General features: G+C 45.0%; 1 protein-coding gene across 5 annotated transcripts in view; it reads right to left on the bottom strand.

Moving 5' to 3' along the window:
• Positions 1–1,918: 1,918 nt before the first annotated feature.
• LOC106729551 (transport and Golgi organization protein 1 homolog) overlaps positions 1,919–23,837 on the bottom strand; it is a 31,370-nt gene continuing 9,451 nt past the window's right edge. For 3 of the 5 annotated variants that reach the window (XM_032493313.1, XM_032493314.1, XM_032493315.1), the window contains exons 6-16: positions 18,939–19,070; positions 18,040–18,061; positions 16,461–16,549; positions 15,929–16,006; positions 13,982–14,054; positions 11,801–11,927; positions 10,303–10,401; positions 9,543–9,603; positions 9,395–9,430; positions 9,252–9,319; positions 4,564–9,130 (exon numbers count right to left, since the gene is read on the bottom strand). In XM_032493313.1, the coding sequence (XP_032349204.1) occupies positions 8,956–9,130; positions 9,252–9,319; positions 9,395–9,430; positions 9,543–9,603; positions 10,303–10,401; positions 11,801–11,927; positions 13,982–14,054; positions 15,929–15,958 (669 nt within the window). In that variant the 5' untranslated portion in view covers positions 15,959–16,006; positions 16,461–16,549; positions 18,040–18,061; positions 18,939–19,070 and the 3' untranslated portion in view covers positions 4,564–8,955. The other 2 variants (XM_032493316.1, XM_032493312.1) reach the window with 2 other exon arrangements.

The following is a 23,837-nucleotide window of genomic DNA, read 5'->3' on the forward strand; positions in this document are numbered from 1 at the left end:
AGACCCCTGTGCGCGTGCTCTGGACCCCGAAGGCCTTGATGCTCTGAGACCTTGGGAGTAAAACTCATCTTGGTGGTGGTGACAGCAGCCCGAGTGTCTCCTTTGTGCAGGAAGCACCGCCTGTCAACCAGTTTATTCCTCCCAGCAGCCCGGGAGATGGCTCCCTAGCGAGGCGGCCACCTGCTCAGGGCCTTTGCATGGGCTGTTCCCTGGACTGGAACACTCTTCTCCACACACCCACAGGGCTCCCTCCCTCAGCTTGCTCCTGCCCTGGCCGCCCTGACCCCCTGACCATGCTGCTTCAAGTGGTGGCAGCCCCAGCTATGCTCTCACTGCATTTCGTCTCTTTTTCTCTTTCCACATGGCATTGCCTGTGAACAACCGGATAATTTCCTGTGTACTTATCCTCTGGTCTGCCGGGATGTACCCCCTCAACAGGGCAAGGGACTTCGCCCTGCTGGCTGATGAAACCCAGCACACTGCAGGCCCTGGATTAATACTTACTTAGTGGAATGAAACACAGAGAGGTTAAGGCAGTGGCCAGGATCACACAGCTTGTAAGGGGGAGACAGAGGGTGGAGCCAGCTCGTGTCACCTGGTGGTCTCTCCTGGGGCATCTCCTGCAAGGCACTCTACTGGGAGGGTGCGTGCATGCGTGTACACATTTGTGTCAGGGTGGGATGGCACACAGACCAGGGAGGTCCAGCAGTCATTCAGAAGACACATAGCTGAGCCAGGCAAGTGCCAAGCCCCAGATCTCGCCAGCTGAGCCCATGCCCAGGGAGCTCTGCCCCTTACACTGGCTAGGGGAGGCTGGGTCATACGTGTCCCTCTATCCCCAGCTCAGCTGGAAGCCAGCAGGAGGCCCAGGCCAGCCCGTGGCCCATTTTCAGTCCTGCCTCCTCCCGGCCTGTCCAAATGCCACAAGGTCACGTCACACATCTGGCTGGCAAGTGTTTCTTGGGCCAGAGCAACTGTCCCCTTTCCTCTGCCTCTACCCCACCTGGCAGCCCCTCTGCAGCTGCCCTCCTGATCCCCCAGCCTCTCAGTACCATCTCTCTCTCCCTCTCCCTGTAGTCTCTCTGCATTTTCCTGCCTTTGGTGAGATTGAGCCATTTCTCTCAAGGGTTGCTTTAAATATTCACTTTTTTTAAATTGAAGTATAGTCAGTTCACATTGTTGTGTCAATTTCTGGTGTACGGCATAGTGATTCAGTCATACATAAGTATACATATATTCATTTTCATATTCCTTTTCACCATAAGCTACAAGATATTGAATATAGTTCCCTGTGCTATACAGTATAAACTTATTTTCTGTTTACATATACCAGTCAGTATCTGCAAATCTCAAACTCCCAATTTATCCCTTTCCACCCACTTCCCCAGTGGTAACCATAAGTTTCTTTTCTATGTCTGTGAGTCTGTTTCTGTTTTACACATAAGTCATTTGTCTTTTTTTTCCTTTTAGATTCCACATATGAGTGATATCGTATGGTATTTTACTTTCTCTTTCTGACTTACTTGACTTAGAATGACATTCTCCAGGGCTATCTATGTTGCTGCAAATGGCATTATTTCATCATTTTTATGGCTGAGTAGTATTCCATTGTATAAATATACCACAGCTGCTTTATCCAGTCATCTGTCGATGCACATTTAGGCTGTTTCCATGTCTTGGCTATTGTAAATAGTGCTGCTATGAACATTGGGGTGCATGTATCTTTTTGAATTAAGGTTCCCTCTGGATATATGCCCTGGAGTGGGATTGTTGGATCATATGGTAAACCTGTTATTAGTTTTTTGAGGAATCTGTGCCGTTTTCCATAATGGCTGCACCAAACTACATTCCCACCAGCAGTGTACAAGGGTTCCTTTTCTCCACACCTTCTCCAGCATTTACATTTGAATATTCATGTATTAAAGAATTTTATTAAAGCAGTCACATGTAAGATAATGAAAAAGTGGCATCCTGGCAGCTGGGCAGGTGAGCCTGTGTTTGTGTCCTTGTGTGTGTACTAGTGTCTGTGTGTGTGTGTCCCTGTATGTGTGTATCCCCGTGCATATGTGTGTACATGTCCCTGTATGTGCATGTGTGCCTTGTAAGTGCCTGCATGGGGGTGGGGAGAGGGGCTGGAGCCTGAGTGTGTGAGTGAGTGACATCCCGGCCATGTGGGTCCAGAAGGCTATGTGAGGTTATGATGCTGGGCTGAGAGGCTGTGACCTGATGAAGGATACACAGCCCATCTTGGGGCTCAGAGCCCCACCCTCGCCTCCAGGCCTCTCACGACTCAGCGGGGGTGCCCCCTGCTGTGATACAGGGCTTGGAGTCCTGACCCTACTAGCCCCACAATTTCCCTCAGGAGGCAGGGCCTCCAAGGTGGGGAGAGAGGGGCTGGGCTTGGCATGGGGAGGGGGAGCAGGGAATTCCAGGGGGTGGGCATGTCTCTGGAGTTTGGGGGTGACCAGCAGCAGTGAGGTGAGGGGAGTAGGAAGGGCCAAGGCCTCCTCACCAGGACTGGGTTTGTCATCCTGGCCAGGGGAGCGGCTCTTTTGTACAAGGGCCAATTTAGAAAAATCTGGAAAACCAAATTTCAGGCTCCGGGGTAGATAGTCCCATTCTAGATGGAAATAGCAGGATGTGACCCCATAAAAAATGATAAGCACACGTGGGCCATCACCCCACACATAGAGGAGTTCCCACGAGAGCCAGAGCTCACCCCATGCTCGCCCAGGGGCCTGGGAGGCCAGGAGCGGTGGGCCTGCTGGGGTCCCACTTCCCTGAAAGCTGGGGAGAAGGGCTGTCGGTCATACAGTAGAGGCCCAGGGAGGGGAAGAGACCCGCCCAGGTCACCCAGCACAGGAGGGCAGTCAGGTGGGACCCAGGCCTGCGGGCCTGTCACAGGCTCCCTTCTCAGGACAGGGGCACCGGCCTGACTGGGAAAGAAGCATCAGGAAAGTGAATAGCCCTGCAGACAGGGCCAAGTCGGCTGGCTGTGAAACGGGGACGGGATGGTGCCTGCTCACAGGGTCTTTTTGAAGCTACAGATGGCGCCGCTGTGGTGCTGGGGGGAGCCCTCCTGGTCCTCCTTACCAGGAAGTGGCCAGTGGCCAGTGGGCGCGGCTCTCAGCCCCGTCCTGAGGGCTGATGGTGCCTGTCAGGCTGGGCTGCTGGTCCCTGGGGCCCTGATAGTGGCAGCTGTGGGACTTGGTGAAGGTTGGGCCAAGCCCCCTTCCCAGAGTCGCTCCACCCTGGCCTTTCATCCCCACCATGCACCCTGGGTTGGCTTCCTCTTTCCTTCTTGCCTCATCTTGTCTCTGCTTCTCCCTACCCAGTCCCCCTCTATCACCTCCTGTCACTCTCTAGGATTTGACCCCCACCTCTCCCTCTCAGTCACTCATGCACTGTCTCTCTCCCTGCTTGTCTCTTTCTCTCTCTCTCCCCTAGGCCCTCAAGCCCTGGGCTCCGGTCCAGCCCTGTCCAGGACCACAGGGCCCCCCTCCTCTCCCGGCCCTCCCACCTGCACTGCTGCGTTGTGGCCCCGGCCCTGCTCACAGTGGAGGATCCGGTTACAGAGGCTGCTCATGCTGGCCTTTACTGCTGCACTGCTGTTCGCCCCTCTTCCTGGGCAGCACAGTCCCACCTTGACCTGCTGGTGACCCAGCCTGGACCCCAGCACTGCTGCAGGGCTGGCCACCTCCCCAACCTGGAAGGAGGGAGGGCCCCGCAGGCTCCAGGGGCAGCTGGGGCAGAAGGGAGTGGTGTGGGAGGCCAGAAGGGAGCCAGATTTTTCTACCCAACACCTTCTCCTTGGCAGTGCTGGTGTCCCAACCACTGACCCCTGCCTTGCTCATTTCACAATAAGGAAATTGTCACAGGATTAAGGCAGCTCACGGGACTTACTAAGAAAACTGCTGCCTTCAGTCCCCCTCAGAGTCTGCCTGGAAATGGGGCGGCTGGGGCAGCTGACACGTGGGGCAGGGGCACAAGACTGGGTTAACGCGGGGCCCTCTCGCTGGACTCCCACGGCCACTCCTGCACATTGCCCATTCCTCACCATGAGACATGGCCACTGCATTCTGGTCATCTATCTCATGACCAGGCGCCCCTGTGACCGACAGGCTTCACATGCCCAAGTGAGTGTTTATAGACTGAAGAAACAATCGTCACTGGATCTAGACATAGGCTGTGTCCACCGCCTCAGAAGGATCTCCTGGGCCCCCCTGCAGTCACTGCTGCCCCAAAGGGGTAACCTTGCATCTATCTGTCCCATCACCCTAGCTTCTGCTGGTTTGTGAATTGTGCGCCCATGAATCATACTGTGAGCCCTTGAGAGGGTGTGACCACTGGTACTCCAGGATGCAGACACTGACACAGAGAGAGACCTGTGACAGGTTCACTGGGGTGACAATAGGAGAGACAATGTCAGAGGGGGCAGGATGGAGCAGGGAGACATTTGGGCCATAATGAACCTCTGACATCTACTCTAAATGTATCACTGCCGCAGCTCAGGGTCCTCTTCAAATTTCATACTGACTGTGCTGTAAGAGAAAGAGAGTTTTATTTATTTTAATGGGATCTTATTTTTTTCCAATTTTGTCCTCTCAAATGTACGTATGGCCTCTGATGGACACTGTAGTTCATGTGTGCATGTCCATGTCTATATATAATGAAAATAATTGTTTTCACATCTCAGACACAGATCGCGGAATGTGCACATTCTCATTCTTATATTTCCTTTTTTAACTAGTAGGGCGTGAGTTTTAATAGAAGAAAGGGACTCTTCACCTTATCTTTAAAGCAGAGAATGGTAAACTCTGGGCCTGAGCTTTTTTATCTTTAGTTTAAGTTGATGTACTTCCCGGGATATCGTTTGATGATTCTGTGTGCAGACGTTTTCTTTTAAACTATGAGAATGCTGAGTGAGAGATATGTCCCAGTCATTTTGCAAAATAATATGTGTTCTTGACCCGATCTTCCTCACAATGACATCAGAAACCAATATTACCCTTGGTTCACGGACAACAAAGCCGAGACTCTGTGGAAGTCCCACTGAGTCTTGGTGTTAGGGGCTGAACTGTAGGAATTCAAGCAAAGAATCAGAAATCAGATATTGTGACATAAACGTGGCAGACGCCAAGCTGACAGTCGGGGTGGTGACTAGAGGGAGCAGGGGTGTGGGGAGAGGGGTCCTGCAGGGGGGTCCCCTGATCACCCCTGACTTCCCCCAAAGAACCTACCTCACGCTGAAGACCGAGGCAGCTGCTCAGCTGATCTAAATCCTGCCTGCACTTTTCAAATCACTGGGGCAAAAATAACCTTCAGCCACACAAAATATCCTGAGTAAACCAAGTTAAGTTTCAGTTTCTCTGATATCCAGAGCTTTCTTTCACCCAGATCCAGAACTTTCAGAAATCTAAGAGAAACAGTCATCTTTATATGACATTGTGAACCAAGGGATTTCTGGCAACAGTGGGTTCTGATGGGGATCCCTGCACGGAAACACTGAGTCCCCTGAACACACACATGGCTCTGTGAGGCCCTCATGCTGCCTTCACACGTCCCACCCCAACTGCCCGTCCTGCCGGGAATGGCCTTCCAGATCCATCTAAGTGAATCCAACAACCCCCCACTGGGCACCCCCTCAATTTTTTCCTTCCCCTCCACACCCTCCTGTATACTCCTGGGTGGCTCACGTGTCCCACTTTTGTGCTCCGGGGCCCTGTACTGGCATGTCTGTTATGGTGATGACAAGCTGTCTGTTATGAGTGTCTCTGTCTCCCTCTCTCTCACCTCCATCCCTTGAAGGAACATCTTAAGCCCTTGAAGTTCGGGGTGCGCTTCATCCCTCCCAGAGCCCAGAACGAGGTCTATATTGAAGGCACATGTACAGAACTGACATTTCTGCCTTCTGTCAGAAGGCCATTTTTTTCCCCTACATGAGACACCTGATTCCCAGATTAGGATGGGGAAATGACACAGTCCATCAAATGTGCTAAGAAACTAGAGGAATGTTACAATGTCCTCAGTCAGGTTTTCCCGGGCACTGCAAAGCCCTGGAGTGACACCTCCCCTTCTTCTGCAAAGACTCAGCAAGGGAACAGAGGAATATGCTTTCATCTTGCCAGGTAGAGAAACTGGTGGCTGTGGCTGTTGCTGAGGCCCCACTTGCATACGTTTTGATCCGCAGAACAGAAGGGAGAGGTGTGTCGGATGACAGACAAAAGCACCAACATCAACCAAAGCTGAAACCCCACGCAGCAGTTATCAGCACCTGGCACCGTCCCCTCCACCAGGTTCCCAGGGAGCAGCACCGTCCCACACACTCAGCCCACCCCTCTGGGGCCTGCCTGCAGCCTGGGCTGCACAGGAGGCCACGGGGATAAAACACTGTCACCACACGTCACCGCCTGTGTCTGTAAGTGGAGGAAGGCAAGGGTCCTGCCCCAGAGGAGGATGAACAGAGGTTCCAGCAAACTGACACAATAGCACCTTCCCGACAGGCGGCCTCTCTGTGCAGGACCCCCTCCCTGCCACCTTCCCCAGTTCCATGGAAGCTTGCTTTTCGTGGACTAAGAACACAGAGAAGGAAAGGACGTGAAGAGCCCCATGCTCCACATGCGGAATTAGAGCCGCGCCTGGGTGCTCGCTCTGTCTGCAGGACCCTGATCAGCCCTCCTTTGCTTCCCTCCTGACAAAGGGCTCTTCTCCTCCCTGGAGGAGCTGCCCCTGGGCGCAAAGAGCTCTGAGGAGCTGGGCATCCTGGAGTCCTGCGGGGGAGCTGGCAAAGTGCTTCTGAGGGGACAATGCTGTCCTCAGAAGGTAGTCAGGCTCCGCTACATTCATCTTTATTCACAGGTAAGTCAGAATTTTAAGTTCACTAGGAAACGCAGACTAAATTTGTCCTACGGAAAAGCAAAGTGGGAAGTCTAAATTCCACCACTAATACAAAAGTGATTTTAGCTCATGTGTAAAATCCCACGATGTGTGATGAGATAAAGGAGCAGCTCTGACGGCTTCCAGGGCAGCACCGACCCTGCTTACAGGAACACAACGTGAGGACTGTGGTGGGAATCGGCCCTGCAGGGAGTTAGGCATTTTCACTGAGGGCTGTTTCACTTCCAGCATATATTTCCTACCACAAATACAACATCTCTGAGATTCAGGCTTTTCTACTAAGAGTACAACTGGAGGGAGCATGGAAGACACATTTACCTAAGAGAAAAGACAGTGGTGGGTTGTGACACTTACTACATCCAGGAAGATTCAAAGTTGCACAAAGCACACGGCATAAAGTTGGAGGGAGGGCTTTTCTCATTTTTCAATTATGAAAATTAGAATGGACATTCTAAACCAGAAGAATCACCTGACCTGAACCAGGAAAGGAGTAAAATAATGATGATGATAATAGTCTGTGACCCAGGAGCAAGCCCAAGTGAAGGGGGTCAGGAAAGAGTCAGCTGCACCAGGAGGAGTCAGTGTGGAGTGAGGGCTCACCCTCCTCATGCTATTTCGAGAAACACACTATCAGAGTCTGCGGTCCTCAGCCTCTAAGCCCTCCCTCACGTCTTTTGTAGGCACCACCAGAGGCGATGGCCTGAAGGGGGGGGCCCTCGCTCCTGGGGAAGAGTTTGAATTTAAAAGTCATGACGCGGTGGACACATCACAGAACAGACAATCGGGAGGCAAGGCCAGGAGAGGGTTTTTGAAAAGAAACCAGGTATTTCCAGAGATAGCTCCAGCACAAAATGACACCTGGAACACAACTGGAAAAAGATCATTTAGCCGGGGCTCCTCGGCCTCCTCAGTAGGGAAGGAGCTGCCGTTCCTCACAGGGGCAGCACCAGGTCCTGCCCCAGGTCCTGCGTCTGATCACAGCCGAGCAGTGTTGAAGCTTTGTTCTCTCTGACAGACTGTGTGGAGGAAGCACAAACCCTCATGCCTTCCTCCAGGAGCTCACACTCCCGCCCACTCCCCGGTCTCTTCACAGAGGCCGCGGGTCTCCCTCGTGTCTCAGGTGACCCCCGAGGGCGAGGGGGGACTGGACCCCTGACCCTTGAGGAGGACACCACAGAGCCCTGGTTCAGGTGTTTTCATAACTAATCAACCTGGATGGGAGCTCAGGGCTCAAATCCCTGGAAATCAACACTAACACAGGGGACTCACAATACACTTCAGGTGAAACCACAGTTAAACCATAGGTTAAAAATTAAAATAAGGAGAGTCTTTCATAGGAAGAATATCAACAAACCCTGACCATGAGCTCCACCTATTTCTCCTCCGCCTGTTGGTAAACTGTTGAAATCCTTCTGTCTGACAGAACATGTCTTGTATAAGTGGCCAGGTGTCACGTAAGTATTTATGAAAGCAGCAGCCTTAGAAAGACTAATGCTGTAATAATCGGCAAAAGACTGGTGAATTCTATGGAGACTCCGTTGGAAGATTTTAGGGTTACAAGTACAACTCTAGAAGAGTGAGATTGCATAGTAATATCACTAAGTGGCTACTCTAGATCACTGTGCAACATTTTTTATAAGAATGAAAGGACCTGCAAAATTAGTGAAGAGATGCCTGCTGTCTTAAAGCAGATCTTGAACAGAATATTTATCCACCAAGGCAAATGAAGAAACTTTTTTCTCATCAGGACATACTGCCTTCATTCTAAAATGTTGTGCATGTTATTTTTCTGAAATAACAGGAGAATTCAGCCTTCAACATTGTCTCCAGATGGGAAGAGGGTTCTGACGCTCATGTCTTCTAGCACACAGCAACCAACCAAACCAACCAAGAGGCTGCAGGGCAGCCCACAGTCCCTGGAGGGGCATGAGCTCCACCGTTCACAGGAGACAGAGCCCTGCTGGCTGGCAGCATGTGAAGAAAACGGCATCTTGTCAACCAACTGAGACCCTGTTCTCTGCAGTGAGTGTATGGTACAGTGTCCAGGAAACCTAACAATTACCCACGGGGACAAGGAGCCCACTGGGCGGCTTTTGCAGCAGAAATGAAGCTGCTGCACTTCACAGTGTGCTCCTTACATGTCAGTGGAGGGTGCAGCCCGTATGGTCCTCCTAGGATGGCCTCCTGCCTCATGTATTCCTCTGCCTGCCTCTGTCTGGAGATTGCTTCCAGTCTTAAAGATAGAGAAAGAATGGCTTCAGTAAGAATTACATCACCAACTCCTCTACTAGACACGAAACAACCAATCCTTAAAAATCTCAAAACACCCTTAAAAATGTGTCAAAATTCTGTACCTTTGTTTCAGGTAGGCGACTTCCCTTCTCATCTCAGCATTTTCCCTCTCCAACGCCTGAGCCCTGAGCTGTAGGAGAAAAACACATAGATGCTCAGTTGTGGCCAACTGTGCACAAAGGGAAGGAAGGAAACAAATTCTTACCCAGTTGTCTTGGGCCTTCTTCTCAGCAAGAGCGATCTGAAAAATTCAACACATCAAGAAACACCCCACGGCTAGGGATTCTCAGGGCAACAATAACTGTCTGCATCATGTGCTAAGGACTCAGTGTGTCAGGAGGAAGGCAGGTTACCTGGTGTCTCCAGGCGATCTCTGCTTCCTGCATTTGCCTTTGGCATTCTTCAAGTCTTCTCCTATGAGTTACAAATTATTTCATCAGATAAAACACAATGCTGGGTATGATTTTAAATAGCCTGCCCAAGTCCACATTATCCAAACTACACACTTACACACATTATCTACTCGTACAAGACACATTTCATATGACCATAAATGCGCAGTAGGTTCAAAGCTGTTGCTGCATTAATTCCTTCCTTCATTATTACTTAATGCCTGCCAGGTTCTGCCTGGCATAATTTCCTTTCCCGTCCTCAGCGTTTCCCTAATTTATCCTGTACTGAGTCTCTTTCACCATCAAGTCTGATTCGTCTTTTCCTTGCATCCTTATCCTGTTTCTCAGGCTCACAACAAGTGGGTCTCTCCAGTGGTGCGGTCATGCGTATTGATGTGACTGATGTTACACCAAACCGCTTTCCTAAGGTTGATAGTAATTTATGGCACCTTCAGAAACATCTCTGTGAACCTTCTTTCCACACAGGCTGGCCAGCACTGGGGATCAGGGAATCTTAGTCACTTAATACTTTTTCAAGTTAAAACTTTAACTTAACATGTGTAAAATTTAACATTTTTTTCCTGTGTGAAGTATCTATACAAATGACTTCTGAACATTTGTTTTGGTCTGTGTATGATATTGTGTCTAAACGTTTGAGAAAAGTTTTTTAAAAATCCATCAGGGGTTTTCTGAGCCACAGGTGTTCAGGAGCTGAACTCACTTGTACTTTTGTGTCTCTTCTTCACCCAATTTCAACTTCTCTTCTACTGCTAATAGCTGCTTCTTTTCCACCAGCTCACATCTTTTCATGTCCAGCTTCCTGAGAGGGGAAAGACACTCTGAAATTCTGCCAGTTTTCCATCCCAGAAATTGGAAGGGAAGAATTCAATGTTCCTTTCACCCTTCCCCATAAATGCACAGACTGACAAATACAGAGGAAGGAATTAAAGGCCCCCACTAATAGAGATCAAAAATTAAACTCAGGCCTCTGGCAAGTGTTTGGTATTTGGGCTTCTCTTCAGCGTCTCCATCCCTGTTCATTTGGACATAAAGTAAACACATGAAAAGCCCATGTGAGATGCACTCTGTGCCCTCCCAGGCCCAGTCTTCTGTGACTGGGACAGCGTGAGCTCACTGTGTTCCAATGTGGGAAACAAGGCCTGACCAAGTCATCACAACCAAACACATTAGGATGAAGCAAGCATTCATGACCTGTTTGATTTCTCCCATGGAGAGCCCTGATTTCAGCTGAAGCTTGGGGGAAAACCTGATTCTTTAGGAAATATAAGAAAATGTTTGTTTTTGAATGTGGGTTAATGGGTGTGAAGTCCATGACCTCCCCCTGAGAATGACAGAAAACTCTGGACAAATTATGACCTCCACAATTACCAAACTGCTAACAAGCCAGGAAGGAAAATGAGGCCAAGATGGAGAAGAAGGAAGCCCAGGACTGGGTCCACCTTCCCCAAGGGTCATCCGTTAACTGCAGAGGAAACTACTGAGATGCAGAGCAGTCCAGCAGCTTGTGCCACACCCACTCCCTACCCCACCACGGGCACCGCAGTCAGACAGCTGGAGCTCACGGTCCATCAGTGCAGGTGATCCCTAGAGAGACCCACAGACCTTAGCTGGGTTCCATGAGAGTTACATGCCAGGAATAAAGGTGGACAGGAGACACACTGGCCTCAAGAGGGCTGACTACGCTGACTGATCTCAGTTGGTAACTGGTAACTAACTGGGTTGACAGGATGCAGCACTGCTGGCTCCCTGATCACCTGCCAGCTGTAATGCCCATCTTCTCTGCAGCAAGTTAACCTCACTCTAGGCCTCAAATTTTCTCTACTTTATACCCAATGTCTAGAATTTAATAAAAATGATAGACGCATGGCAGGTCATTGACAATATGATGCAGTTGAAACCTAAGGACAATAAAAATGGATCTGGGGGATCCAGATAATGAAGTGATTAAATCTGGTCCAAGAACCCACTAAGATCTCAAACTAAATACAAACAAGAATTCTGGTAACCAGTTAGAATGAACAGAAGCAGATTACAGAAATCAAGGCAGAAAAGTAAACACAAATCTGAACTGATTGAATATGGTAAAGAAAATATGGTGGTAAGTATCCTGAAACATTATATCTATGTAATTCCACACATTCATTTACATGACATTATCTGTCATAATTAACATGGGAACGTCTTACTCTTCAATGTACGTATTTAACTGTCCAGCAATTTCTTTAAGGAAGTGTATTCTTTGCTCCAGTCTTTGGAATTTCGCTTCCTCTCCCAGTTTCACAGATCCCGATGCAGCACGGTGGTCTTCCACTTTACCTTCATGTTCTGTAAATATAAAACAATTGTCTTGTGTGTGTACATGTGCACTCAAGAGGTTGGATCTGGTGGGGAGTGGAGAAAGGAGAGAATCCTGAAGGCAGGAATCCACTTTTTGCCTTCCCAGTGCAAACTCATTTTTACTACAGGCATGTCTCATTTTATTGCCCTTCATGGTAATGCATTTTTTTAAAACAAATTAAAGATTTGTAGCAACCCTGAGTCCAGAAATTTTATCGGTAACACTTTTTTTCTGACAGCATTCGCTCATTTCTTATCTCTGTGTCACATTTTGGTAATTCTTGAAATATTTCATTATCATTTTAATTAAAATAGGCATGACATTCCTTTAAGGCAAAGCCTAATCCAGCGGAAGTCCCTAATTCTCAGCAATTCTGCAAACCCTGAGAGAGAGGAAGAGGCTACAAAAGAAAAATCTGAAGCCAGTAGGGGTTGGCCCATGAAGTTTAAGGCAAGATTCCATCTCCATTGCATACATGTGCGAGGTAAGGCAGGAAGAGCTAATCCAGGAGCTGCTGCAAGTTATCCAGGAGATCAAGCTAAGACAATTAATGAAGGTGGCTACACTAAACAACAGACTTTCAATGCAGAAAATTGGAAGAGGAGGCCATCCAGCACCTTCATAGCTGGAGAGAATTCAGCACCTGGCATCAAAGCTTCAATGGACAGGCTGATTCTCTTGTTAGGGGCTAATGCAGCTGGTGACAGTAAGTTGAAGCCAATGCTCATGTAACAGTCTGAAAATCCTATGTCCCATGCGAATTATGGGAAATCTACTCTGTGCTCTATATATGGAACAAGGCCTGGATGACAGCACATCTGTTTACAACATGAATATTTTAGCCCACTGTTGAGACCTACTGCTCAGAAAAACAAACAAACAAACAAACAAGCAAAAACCCAAAACACTTCTTTCAAAATATTATTGCTCTTGGTTAATGCACCCAGTCACCCAGGAGCTCTGATGGAGACGTATGAGATGAGTCCCGTTTCCATGCTTAACATGACATCCATTCTGCAGCCCATGGATCAGGAGTAATTATGACTTTCAAGTCTTATTATTTAAGAAATACATTTTGGAAGGCTTTAGCTGCCACAGATAGTGATACCACTGATGGGTCTGGGCAAATAAATGGAAAACTTTCTGAGAAGGATTCACCACTTTAAATGCCATTAAGAACATTTGTGATTCATGGGAAGAAGTCAAAATATCAACATGAACCATGGTCTGGAATGAACTGAGTCCAATCTCAATGTGTGACTTTGAGGTGCTCAAGACTTCAGTGCAAAAGGGAAATGCAGATGTGCTGAAAATAGCAAAAGAACTAGAGTTGGAATTGGAGCCTGAAGACGTGACAGAATGGCTGCAATCTCATGATAAATTGTGCACAAATGAGGAACGGCTTCTTATGGACGAGCAAAGAGATTGTTTTCTCGAGATGGAATCTACTGGTGAAGATGCTGTGAAAAATGTTGCAATAACAAAGGACTTACAAGAGTGCATGAACTTGGCTGATAAACTACTGCAGGGTTTGAGAGGATTGACTCCAGTTTGAAAGAAGTTCTACTGTGTGTAAAATGTATCAAATAGCATTGCCTGCTACAGAGGAATTGTTCCTGAAAGGAAGAGTTAATCCTGTGACAAAATTCACTGTGGTCTTATGTTAAGAAATCGCAAAAGCCACACCAATCTTCAGCAACTGCCACAATGATTGGTCAGAAGCCACCAACATCAATTCAAGGCCATCCACCAACAAAAAGATAACACCTCACTGAAGGCTCAGATGATGGCTAGTAGTTTTTAGTAATAAAGTATATTTTAATTAAGTTATCAACATTGGGGTTTTTAGACATAGCGGTATTGCTCACTTTAATAGACTATAGTATAGTGTAAAGATAACTGTTATATGCACTGGAAAACAAACAAAAAAAACTTGACTCTCTTTATTATGATATTTATTTCATTCGAGGGTCTAGAACAGAGGCCATAACATCTCCCAGGAAGCTGACATGTGAGGTTTTCTTCCCAACAAGCAACATACCTTCCAGGTTACATTCCTCAGTATTCACGGCTCTCTGCATCGAATCCTCAGATCTTGCATTCAAAATGCCTGGCTGTAAGACAGATGTGAGAAAACATGTTCAAAAAGTAATGATCCACAGCAATGTGAATGTACTTAACACAAGAAGGATCATACATTTGGAAACAGCTAAGACGGGTCATCTGATTTATGTGCATCACAGTACAATGAAACATTGACAAAGTGATGTTCAGTTCTCTGATGTAAGTATCTCTGGGGGTCAGTAACATTTCTTACTCTCTTCTTCTTGCTGCTGAGCAGAACATCCTCCTGTACATGCATTTCTTCAGATTTCATTTTGGCTTCATGGACATGAGCTTTATTAAGAGCAATTTCAACCTAAAACATTCTCATTGATGACTAAATTCCTAAGAAAAATAATTTGAATAGTTATCAACATTTAGTTTTCTAAGACGTGAAATTGTTGTTCCTTGTGAAAGCTAATGTGTACAGTGGAAATCCTGTTGCAACTGGAGGCACTTATCTCTGAGATTCCTGAAGAGTTCATTGAAACAGCATCTTTCAAGTTCTGAGGAGATGTTCCTTTTTCTGGTATCTTCATACAGGATAGAAACAAAGCATGTACTAAGATTTCAATGAAAACTCAGGGTGATATGCTTAAAAAGTGTAACTTTTTTTTTCAAAAATAAATTATTTCATTAAGTGCAAAACAAACCACAGAAAATAAATATATTAGCTCTGGTACATGTCCAAAGACTTTGGTGAGCATTCTCTCTACAAGATATTAAGGCAGTGAAAGGATTCTGAACATACAAATTTTAAAAATAAAAGAAAACAAGTGTCATACATCCCCTTACACATGCTTGAAAGCATCTGGGACGTTCCATGAATTTTGGCTTGGGGTCAAAGGCAGTGTCTGATCCAGTTGAGAGTTTACAGCAGACAGGGTCTCTTACTTCAGGTTCTAGCAATGGGACTCCAAACAGCTAGTTCTGACCCTTTGTGTCTTGCATTTCCTTCTTCAGCTGGTCCTCGTTCATTGCCAGCCTGTCAATCTCTTCCAGCAAGTCTTGGTTTGTTCTGATGGGCAGTCGCTTCTCTTCATCCCATTTGGAATCCTGTCCCTTCTCAGCCTGTATCCACAGCCACCCCTAAGTTTCCATGTGATGGCAGCTGATCCAGGTTGGGCCCAGGACAAATGTCAAGCCCATAAAAAATGCAGAACAAAGACAGGCCTTCAGGCACAAATACTGCCTGGCTTCCACAAACTTCCTCCTCACTGGACAATGGAAGACATGCCTGGGTGATAAGGGGAAAGCAAGGGTGGGAAACTGCTCATGTCAAAGAGCTCATAAATGAGTGTTCCTAGTGGAATATAAAGAAAGTTTCCCCAAATTCACATGGAAAATTCTGTTTAACATCAACAGAGCAAGGGCTGTACAACTCAGCTAGATAACTTCCTTGACCTCTCAGGTATTTCCTGGCATTTTCTATGTATCTTGGAGGGCAGTGTGAGTGGTGAGAAAACCCCCTAGGTTGTGAAAATAAGACATATTTCCATAGAAAAAAGTCACGGAGGTCTTAGTCCGTGAAATTCTGGATCATTGTTCATAGGGAGGTTCAGCTCCCAAGCTCCCACAGTCTACTGTGCCCAAAAGCAAGAGGAGCTGGAGCTCTCAGCTTATCCAGTGCACAAAAAGCCTCAGAAACCCAATCATGGTCAACGTGGCAGCCAGACTCTTAACTGAGCACTGACGCTTGGCATTCTGATCCCTTGCTGACTGCAGTTTCACTTGAACAATTTGAATGAAGTAATTCAAATATTCATTAACCCTCTCCATGGTTTTGATGTTCTCCTTCAACAAAAACATATTGAATCAGTAACAATTACTCACTACTTTCATTTCTGTTTTCAGAATGTAATCTAGGAAAAGAAGATGTTTGTACCTTAAACTTAAGTGCTTCGTCAGAGAACATCTTCTTCTGCCTAATGGTCTCCTCTAAGCATTTCTTTGAATCATTTGTCTATGCAAATATGCAATAAAGGAAACAGAATTACAATTATTAATTACACTGCTAGTTTAACCTATCTTGTGTGTAACCCCTCCCACTAATATAGAAAGTAGTGCTTTACATCTATGACACTTGCTTTATTTATTTTTTTATTGAAGTATAATCAGTTACAGTGTGTCAATTTCTGGTATACAGTATAATGATTCAGTCACACACATATATGTACCTATATTTGTCTTCACATTATTTTTCATTATAGGTTACTATAAGATATCAAGTAGAGTTCCCTATGCTCTACAGAAGAAATTTGTTTTTTATCTAGGACACTTGCTTTGAATCTAGATCTCTTATAGAAAATATGGGACAGGACAGTGGGATGAAAGAAAAGAGAGCCAAATAACTGAACTACCAGAGGGGGAAGGGATTGAAGGTGAAGTCACAAAAAATATCAAAAGGACAATGATACCTTCTGCTCCCAAGTGGATATATTTTCTGCAAGTTCTCTGTTTTCATTCTTTAAATTATTGATCTTCTCAGTTATGTGCTTTATAGTAACTAAAAGGAGATAAAGCAATTTCTCATATTGGTAGGAAAACCCAGTAGAATTGAATTATCCCAATAGATTAGTGGCAGAGACAAACCTGGCTGGCACTATGAGTGTAATTAACTTTTTAGCTTTACTATTGTGCCTAAAGAAAGCAAATTTTAGTCAGTGGCATTTTAAATGTGAGATCACTGAGACTCCTAGTTCAATTATTTTCAAAGATGCAGAAACACAATAAAAAGTCTTCTCCTAAGTTCTCTCCCAGCTATAAGCACCATTCTTAGAAAATTCAATTCAAATACTTTTGACATCACCAGAGATGAAATAGAAAAACCAAGCATCCTATCCCCTTAACATTCTCTCCTCCAATTATTAAGGTAAGTAAACGTGTCCCTGTTTAAAAAACAAACAAACAAAAAAACCCTTATTCCATGCAGGTTCATCCCACATCCAGGCCCTATTGGCAGCACCACAGAAGGCAAGTTCAAAATGTCTCCTGATTGGACCTGCACAGGCCTCCAATGTCTTCCTGCTGCCTGGTGGATCATCTTTCATGAAAAACATGCTTGGGGCCCTGAAGGACAAGGTCATTGGGATTAAACACTTGGTACAATGTCACTGGAGGACCTGGATAATGCACAGTACCTAAATGACAAGTTTTCCATTGCCAGGAAGAGAATGTTCCCATCACTGCTTCAGGAAAACAGCACACAAAAAGCACCCAGTCACAGAGGAAGCCCACATGTAAAGCTCTAGAATGCAGCCCTCAATTCCAGACTCCTCTCTCAGGCATTTAATTCTCTCATCTGACCACACAGCACACATGCATCTTCTCTCTGCCCAGTGTGGAAGCTCTGATGCTGAGATCCCTCTTCTCAACACCAGCACTTCTGCATCCGTTGTGACCAACACCAGCATTCGAGGGCCTGCTGAGCGCCAGGCAGCCACTGTGCCTGCCGCACACAGCCCCACTCAGTCAGCAGGGTCTGTGAAGAAAGCTGTGTCCTCAGGCTGAATCACTTTCATGAAGTCCCCGCTGGCATGAATGGCTCCCTTCACTTCTGAGTCACAGTCCATGGTTTCCCTTCAGCTGTGACACACACCAGCTGGCTACATCTGCATCCCTCCCTAAGCCTGGAGAGTCCTGATAGGCTCAAGTAGTGTTTCAGCACCTTTAGTTTTCACCAAGAGCCAGGTCATGTCAGGTACTCACTCCAAATGTTAAGACTCTTCTCATCACCTACTTCCTAAAGGTTTCTATACAAAATTAAACTCATCCTAGTCTCCCTACTCCTGTGACCCTCCTGGTCTCTTAACTCAATAGATGCCAACTTCCTCCACGGTGTCATTTATACACCATCCCCAGGAGTAAAACTTTCAAGAGTTATGAAGTCAGTTAGACATCAGAAGTCACTGTGTTTGCTCTTAGTTGAATTAAAACCCACATCAAATCCCAGTATTGAGAAAATATTACAAAGAAAACTAGACCCGAATATCTTACCTTGATACTTTTGAGGCTTTTCCTAGGAGAGGAAGAAACATTAAATTTGATGTCAAAACATGTAATTAGTAAATATATAGTTTCTAATAAAATATAAGAAGAGTAATCCATTGAAATTACAAGTATCACTTTGGTTCAGCATAATGATTCATATAATTAAAAAATCAGGAAAAATCAGAATTTCCTACTTAAGGCATGATCTTTCACTCACCATTTCTGATAGAGAGCACAAAAGTAAATAATTTACTTAGAACAAAAGATCTCTTTACATTCTATTAAATAAACACAAATCTACTTAATTTTCATAATGCATATTTATGTTTGATTACAGTGAACTATTTTACTTTCATAATATATTGTCATAAATACACTAATGCATCATTTATCTAATTTGTTTTTGTCAAACCAAACATCCATACTGTAGTCCAGAACCTGGATTGTTGTATAAATGTCAGAGAGAGAGAGAGAGGAGAAACTAAAAGAAAAATAAAGGGAAAATCTTTATACTAAGATACACCCCTATCATTCAATGAAAGTTGTTTGGAAATCTTATACAGAGTTGACTGAATTGATAAACAACTGTAACATGTGAGTTCCTCAGATTTTTCAAGACCACTAAAAAAGGGGGGGACATGAAATGAGACATCAGATGAGAATGATAGTGGGCAATGGCTGTAACAAAAGCACAAGCAACAGCAGGAAAGACAGCTACCATTTTCAAGAAGCAAAATTTCCACTTAACTAACTTCTGTTCAAGTTAGTAACATAAAAGGAAACAAAGAAAAGGTCTGGACTTCTGGATTCTGGCCTAGGCAGTGCAAATAAAATGTCCAGTGACTATAAAAATTCCTGGCAGGTGTGATTAAAAGGACCGTGTAAGGTACTTTAGTAATACTCACAGCAAGGACGGTCCTCCAGATGAACACCAGGAAAGCAAAAATTCTCCAGCAGGCAGTAAGAACAGTAGCACCCTGCAGAATTCCATGAACATCAGGCCCAGGATGGGAAAGGAGAATCAGAGTGTGGACGACCTGAAATAATATTGGAGATAATGAGGAATCTCAGAGACACTCACAGTATATCTGTCACAAAGAATCCTCTTTAGAAACCCTAAACCACACCCCTCAAGTATCTCCTCAGAGAGGAGAGAAGGGACACTTGAGTTCAAATGGAGCAGGAGGAAGCTCTTGGGACTGTGGGTATGTTTACTGCCTTTGTTTGGAGATAAGTTTCATTGCTGCACACATACGTCAAATATCAACAAACTGTACTCATTGGAAAGGTGCTGATATTACAAGTAAATACACCACACTAAAGCTATACAAAAAAGCCTGATCCACAAAATGTTAGAGTTTTGATTTTGCTGACGGACACATTGCAAATATCTTAAAAATAGTTAAAGAACTTAACTTATGAATGTAGAAGCCAACTTGAAACTGAAAATAAGCAAGCACAAGCCTACAGGGGATGGGAAGCCTTCATCTTCTATTGTATGTTCATGAAGTAACTGAATAAACTCCTATGAAATATCTCCAAAAATATACCCAAAATGTATGGGAAAATAGCAATGAAAATGTGTTAAAATAAAACTGAGATTAATACACAGAGAGATATACCTTTACGTTTATAGATTGGACATGACTGAGAACGTGGATCAGCTACTGTTATCATAATACCAAAGTTACTATTCCAACAAAAATTAATTATAATTTATTTTAGCCCAACTTTCTAAAAACCATGGAGGTTTTCTTTCAATGTTCACTTTGACTCTGAACCAGAGCACCTAATGTCAGACTTCTGAAATATATAAGGATTTGTATAATTCAGCAGTCTTGTATAATGATTAAAACTATGAGAATGAAGTTACGTAAAAACAGGATTCAAAACAGTCAGTACAAATAATTCACATGCATATTTCATAGTGTTGCACCTACGTCAATTAACAGCAACCATGAGAGCTAATTAGTATTTCTGGAATGTATGGTCACCAAAACAAAAGACAAACACATAGTTTTGTCAAAACTAGATTTCTAAGTATTGCAGGAGGGAATAAATGCACAATGCAATTTGTACTAATTCAACATCAAGACATCAAGCTTCAGTTTTGTGCAAATAAAACCTCTCTAGAAAGCAGCGTCTGAAATTGGTAACATTGTTGTTGTCAGCTCTCACAGTTGAGGTCAGTAAAATGTGTGCTGGTGGGAAACATGCACGGTCTTTGTGTAGCTGCTGTCTGAGAGAGCAGTGGCTCTCGGCACAAAGGACAGACATGCAGATCAAAGGCACAAAAAGACAAACACCATCTGGTCACTAACTGGTAAAACACCGTCTGTCATGGGTATGCTTGTTACACACGGCACTGTCTAAATGCTGACATAAGTAGCTGACTCCTACCTAGACTGTATCCACCAGGGCCAATGAACCCAGGTTCTGACAGTCAGTGGCCATGAGCAATGGTGGAGGAGGACAAGTTAGTTTATCCAAATGCTCAAAGATGTGGTAGGGAAAGAGGGCTTAACTAACCTATGAGAACTCAGCCTCATTCCCTTTGAGGGAAAAAAATTCCAACAAAGATTACCTAGAAATGTCCTCCTTAGTAGGCTCAAAAGAAACAGAATAGATTCCTCTTGAGTTGGAGGATTCATATGGCATGATTCTGCCTCAGTGCAAAGGTTGTTCCTGACACTTGATTTTTCCTAAGAAAAATAACCCTAAGAATCTGGTGCTTGCCCATCAGAACAAACCCACTTTAATCCATGAGGTGTTCTCAGTCTCTTTTTCTTGGGTGTGGAGGTGCTTTTTCCTGACAGAGTGAAAATTTCACAGTATGTACCTGAATTTTCTTTATATTTGGACAATTCTAAGGACATAAAGGACACTCTCTGCTTTGGGGAAATCAACTCTCTGCACATGGACACTTCACTAAAGGGAGGACAACTCGTCCACCTCCTGGTCATGTCACTCCTAGGCATTTCCCCATTATGAATATCCCAGCAGGTTGTTGCCACTGATTTTCACATTGACTGGGCTCTCAAGGCTCCCATCAACCTAGTTGGACACAGAGTCCCTGGGGGCAGCCTCCAAGATGAGAAGGAAAGGGGTGACCCAGAATTTGCTAGAAGTCTGATAGAAATAAAAGCAAAAATAAACATATGGAACTTAATTAAACTTGGAAGCTTTTGCATAGTAAAGGAAATAATAAGCAAAACAAAAAGACAACCTATGGAATGGGAGAAAATATTTGCAAAAGATGAGACTGACATGGGCTTAATTGCCAGAATATATAAATAGGTCACACAACTGAATAAGAAAAAAAACAAACAAGCCAATCCAAAAATGGGCAGAAGACCTAAACAAGCAATTCTCCAAGGAAGACATACAAATGGCCAATAGACACATGAAAAAATGCTCAATATCACTAATTATGAGAGAAATGAAAATCAAAACTACAATGAGGTATCACCTTACACCAGTCAGAAGGGCCATCATTCAAAAGTCCACAAACAGTAAATGCTGAAGAGGGTGTGGAGAAAAGGGAATCCTCCTACACTGCTGGTAGGAATGTAGTTTGGTGCAGCCATTATGGAAAATAGTATGGAGATTTGTCAAAAGACTAAATATAGACTTAACATATGATCAAGCAATCCCACTCTTGGGCATATATCCAGAGGGAACCTTAATTCAAAGAGACACCTGCACCCCAATGTTCATAGCAGCATGATTTATAATAGCAAAGACATGAAAACAACCTATGTGTCCATTGACAGATGACAGGATAAAGAAGCTGTGGCATATTCATGCAATGGAATACTACTTGGCCATAAAAAATAATAAAATGATGCCATTTATACCAACATGGATGGACCTGGAGAATGTCATTCTAAGTGAAGTAAGTCAGAAAGCAAAAGAAAAAATACCATATGATATCACTTATATGTGGAATCAAAAAAAAAAAAAAAAAAGACAAATGAACTTATTTACAAAACAAAAACAGACTCACAGACATAGAAAACAAACTTATGGTTACCAGGGGTGGAAAGGGGTGAGTAGGGAAAACTTGGGAGTTTGAGATTCATGGATACTTATCTATATAAAGTAGATGAACAACTAGCTTATACTGTAGAGCACAGGGAACTATATTCAATATCTTGTAGTAATTTATGGTAAAAAGGAATATGAAAATGAATATATGTATGTTCCTATATGACTGAAGCATTCTGTTGTATACCAGAAATTGACACAACATTGTAAAACTATACTTCAATAAAAATATTTTTTAAATTATAGGGCTATTGAATATTTTCATTACATTAAAATTTCTGGAAAGAATACACTTCAAAGAGAAAAAAAACAGTTGTTAGATGTTAACAAACCGGAAAGCACAGAGCACAAATGACATTTCACTGTTTAACAGACTAGCACAAACCCAATGCTTAGATCCCACTGCTCCCAGGGCTGCCGAGCTTCACCACTAGGAAGAGTGTGCTCCAAGGAACACACACTGCACAGGGGCTGGACCCCAAATGTGTACAGCTTGAAGCAGGATCTTCACAAGCTTTCCAGGAGCCAGTCTAACTATGACTTCTAGTAAATAAGAGTTGCTCACTTTTTAAAAAACAGCTTTATTGAGATATAATTAACACATCCCCCCATTTTAGACATACAACTCAATGGCTTTTAGTATATTCACACTTCCTTCTTTGCTGCAATAAAGTAACAATTTCAGGTTTCATCCCGTCAACCGTGCTGTGTTTGGCCCAAGAGGTCCTGACAGGACCCAGATCTTGATGAGGACGCCGGTGGCCAGGGCTACTTCAGGCTGGTCAAGAAACCTGTCCTGAGGGCCCCGGTCTTCACAAGTGATGAGTTCCCATCAAGGATCCCATGAAAAAGCAGTTCCTTAACCACAGCGTGAAAGAGCCCAGGGAAAAGGAGGAAGCCCCTGACGCCCGATGTTTACTCACAGCTCATGAGGTATGGGTTACTCACAGATGTGGGATACCCCAGCAAGTGGGACCTCATCCCCTCCATGTCCTGGTCCTCTCAGGGGCCCTCAGGTCCCCATGCAGGAGGAAGGGTGGGAGGGGAGGGGAAGAAGGAAGGGGTAGGGGAGCAGGGGGGAGGGGAGGGGTTGGGGATGGGACTGGGGAGGGAGTGTGACAGGAAGAGGGGTTGGGCACTTAGTAGGAGAAGAAGGGGGCACAGAAAGGATGAAGGTCAATCAAGCTCTTGAGGGGAGGAAGGAGGGTTCAGTCAGGTCAGTAGGTCAGCCGGTAAGCAGGTCAAACGGACTCTCAGGAGCAGTTGGAGGGGATGATGCTTTATACTCTCTTTCAACCAGTCACCTGCCTTCACCGCTGGCACCTCACAGTGGACATTCTGGGTGACCTCACTTTTAGAATGGGCCCCCCCTACCTGATCCCCCACCACCAACTGCCATCCAACCCTGGGTCCTCAATGCAAACTTTTCCGACCTTATGCTTTCTTGTCCTTCTCCACCCAGGTCCCCTGCCCCCTACTTCTGGGCGCTCCTTCCTTCTCCAAATTCCCAGGGTTTCCCTTGGGCAGTGGCTGAAAAACATGTAAGGCAAAGAATGACAGAAGTGCAAGAGGAATCAATTACACAAGCAGAGTGGGAGGTCTTCACTCCGCCTCGCTCAGCACTTCATACAAAAGGCAGACACAGCGTTCACAAGATGGAGAAGATCTTAACAGCAAACCATCTTAACCACATTGGCACACCTATATGGCCATCCTTATCTGTAGTACACCAGTAGATGACACATTAACCTTAGGTA

Source organism: Camelus ferus, chromosome 12 (genome assembly GCF_009834535.1).
Source record: "Camelus ferus isolate YT-003-E chromosome 12, BCGSAC_Cfer_1.0, whole genome shotgun sequence".
Taxonomy (NCBI): domain Eukaryota; kingdom Metazoa; phylum Chordata; class Mammalia; order Artiodactyla; family Camelidae; genus Camelus; species Camelus ferus.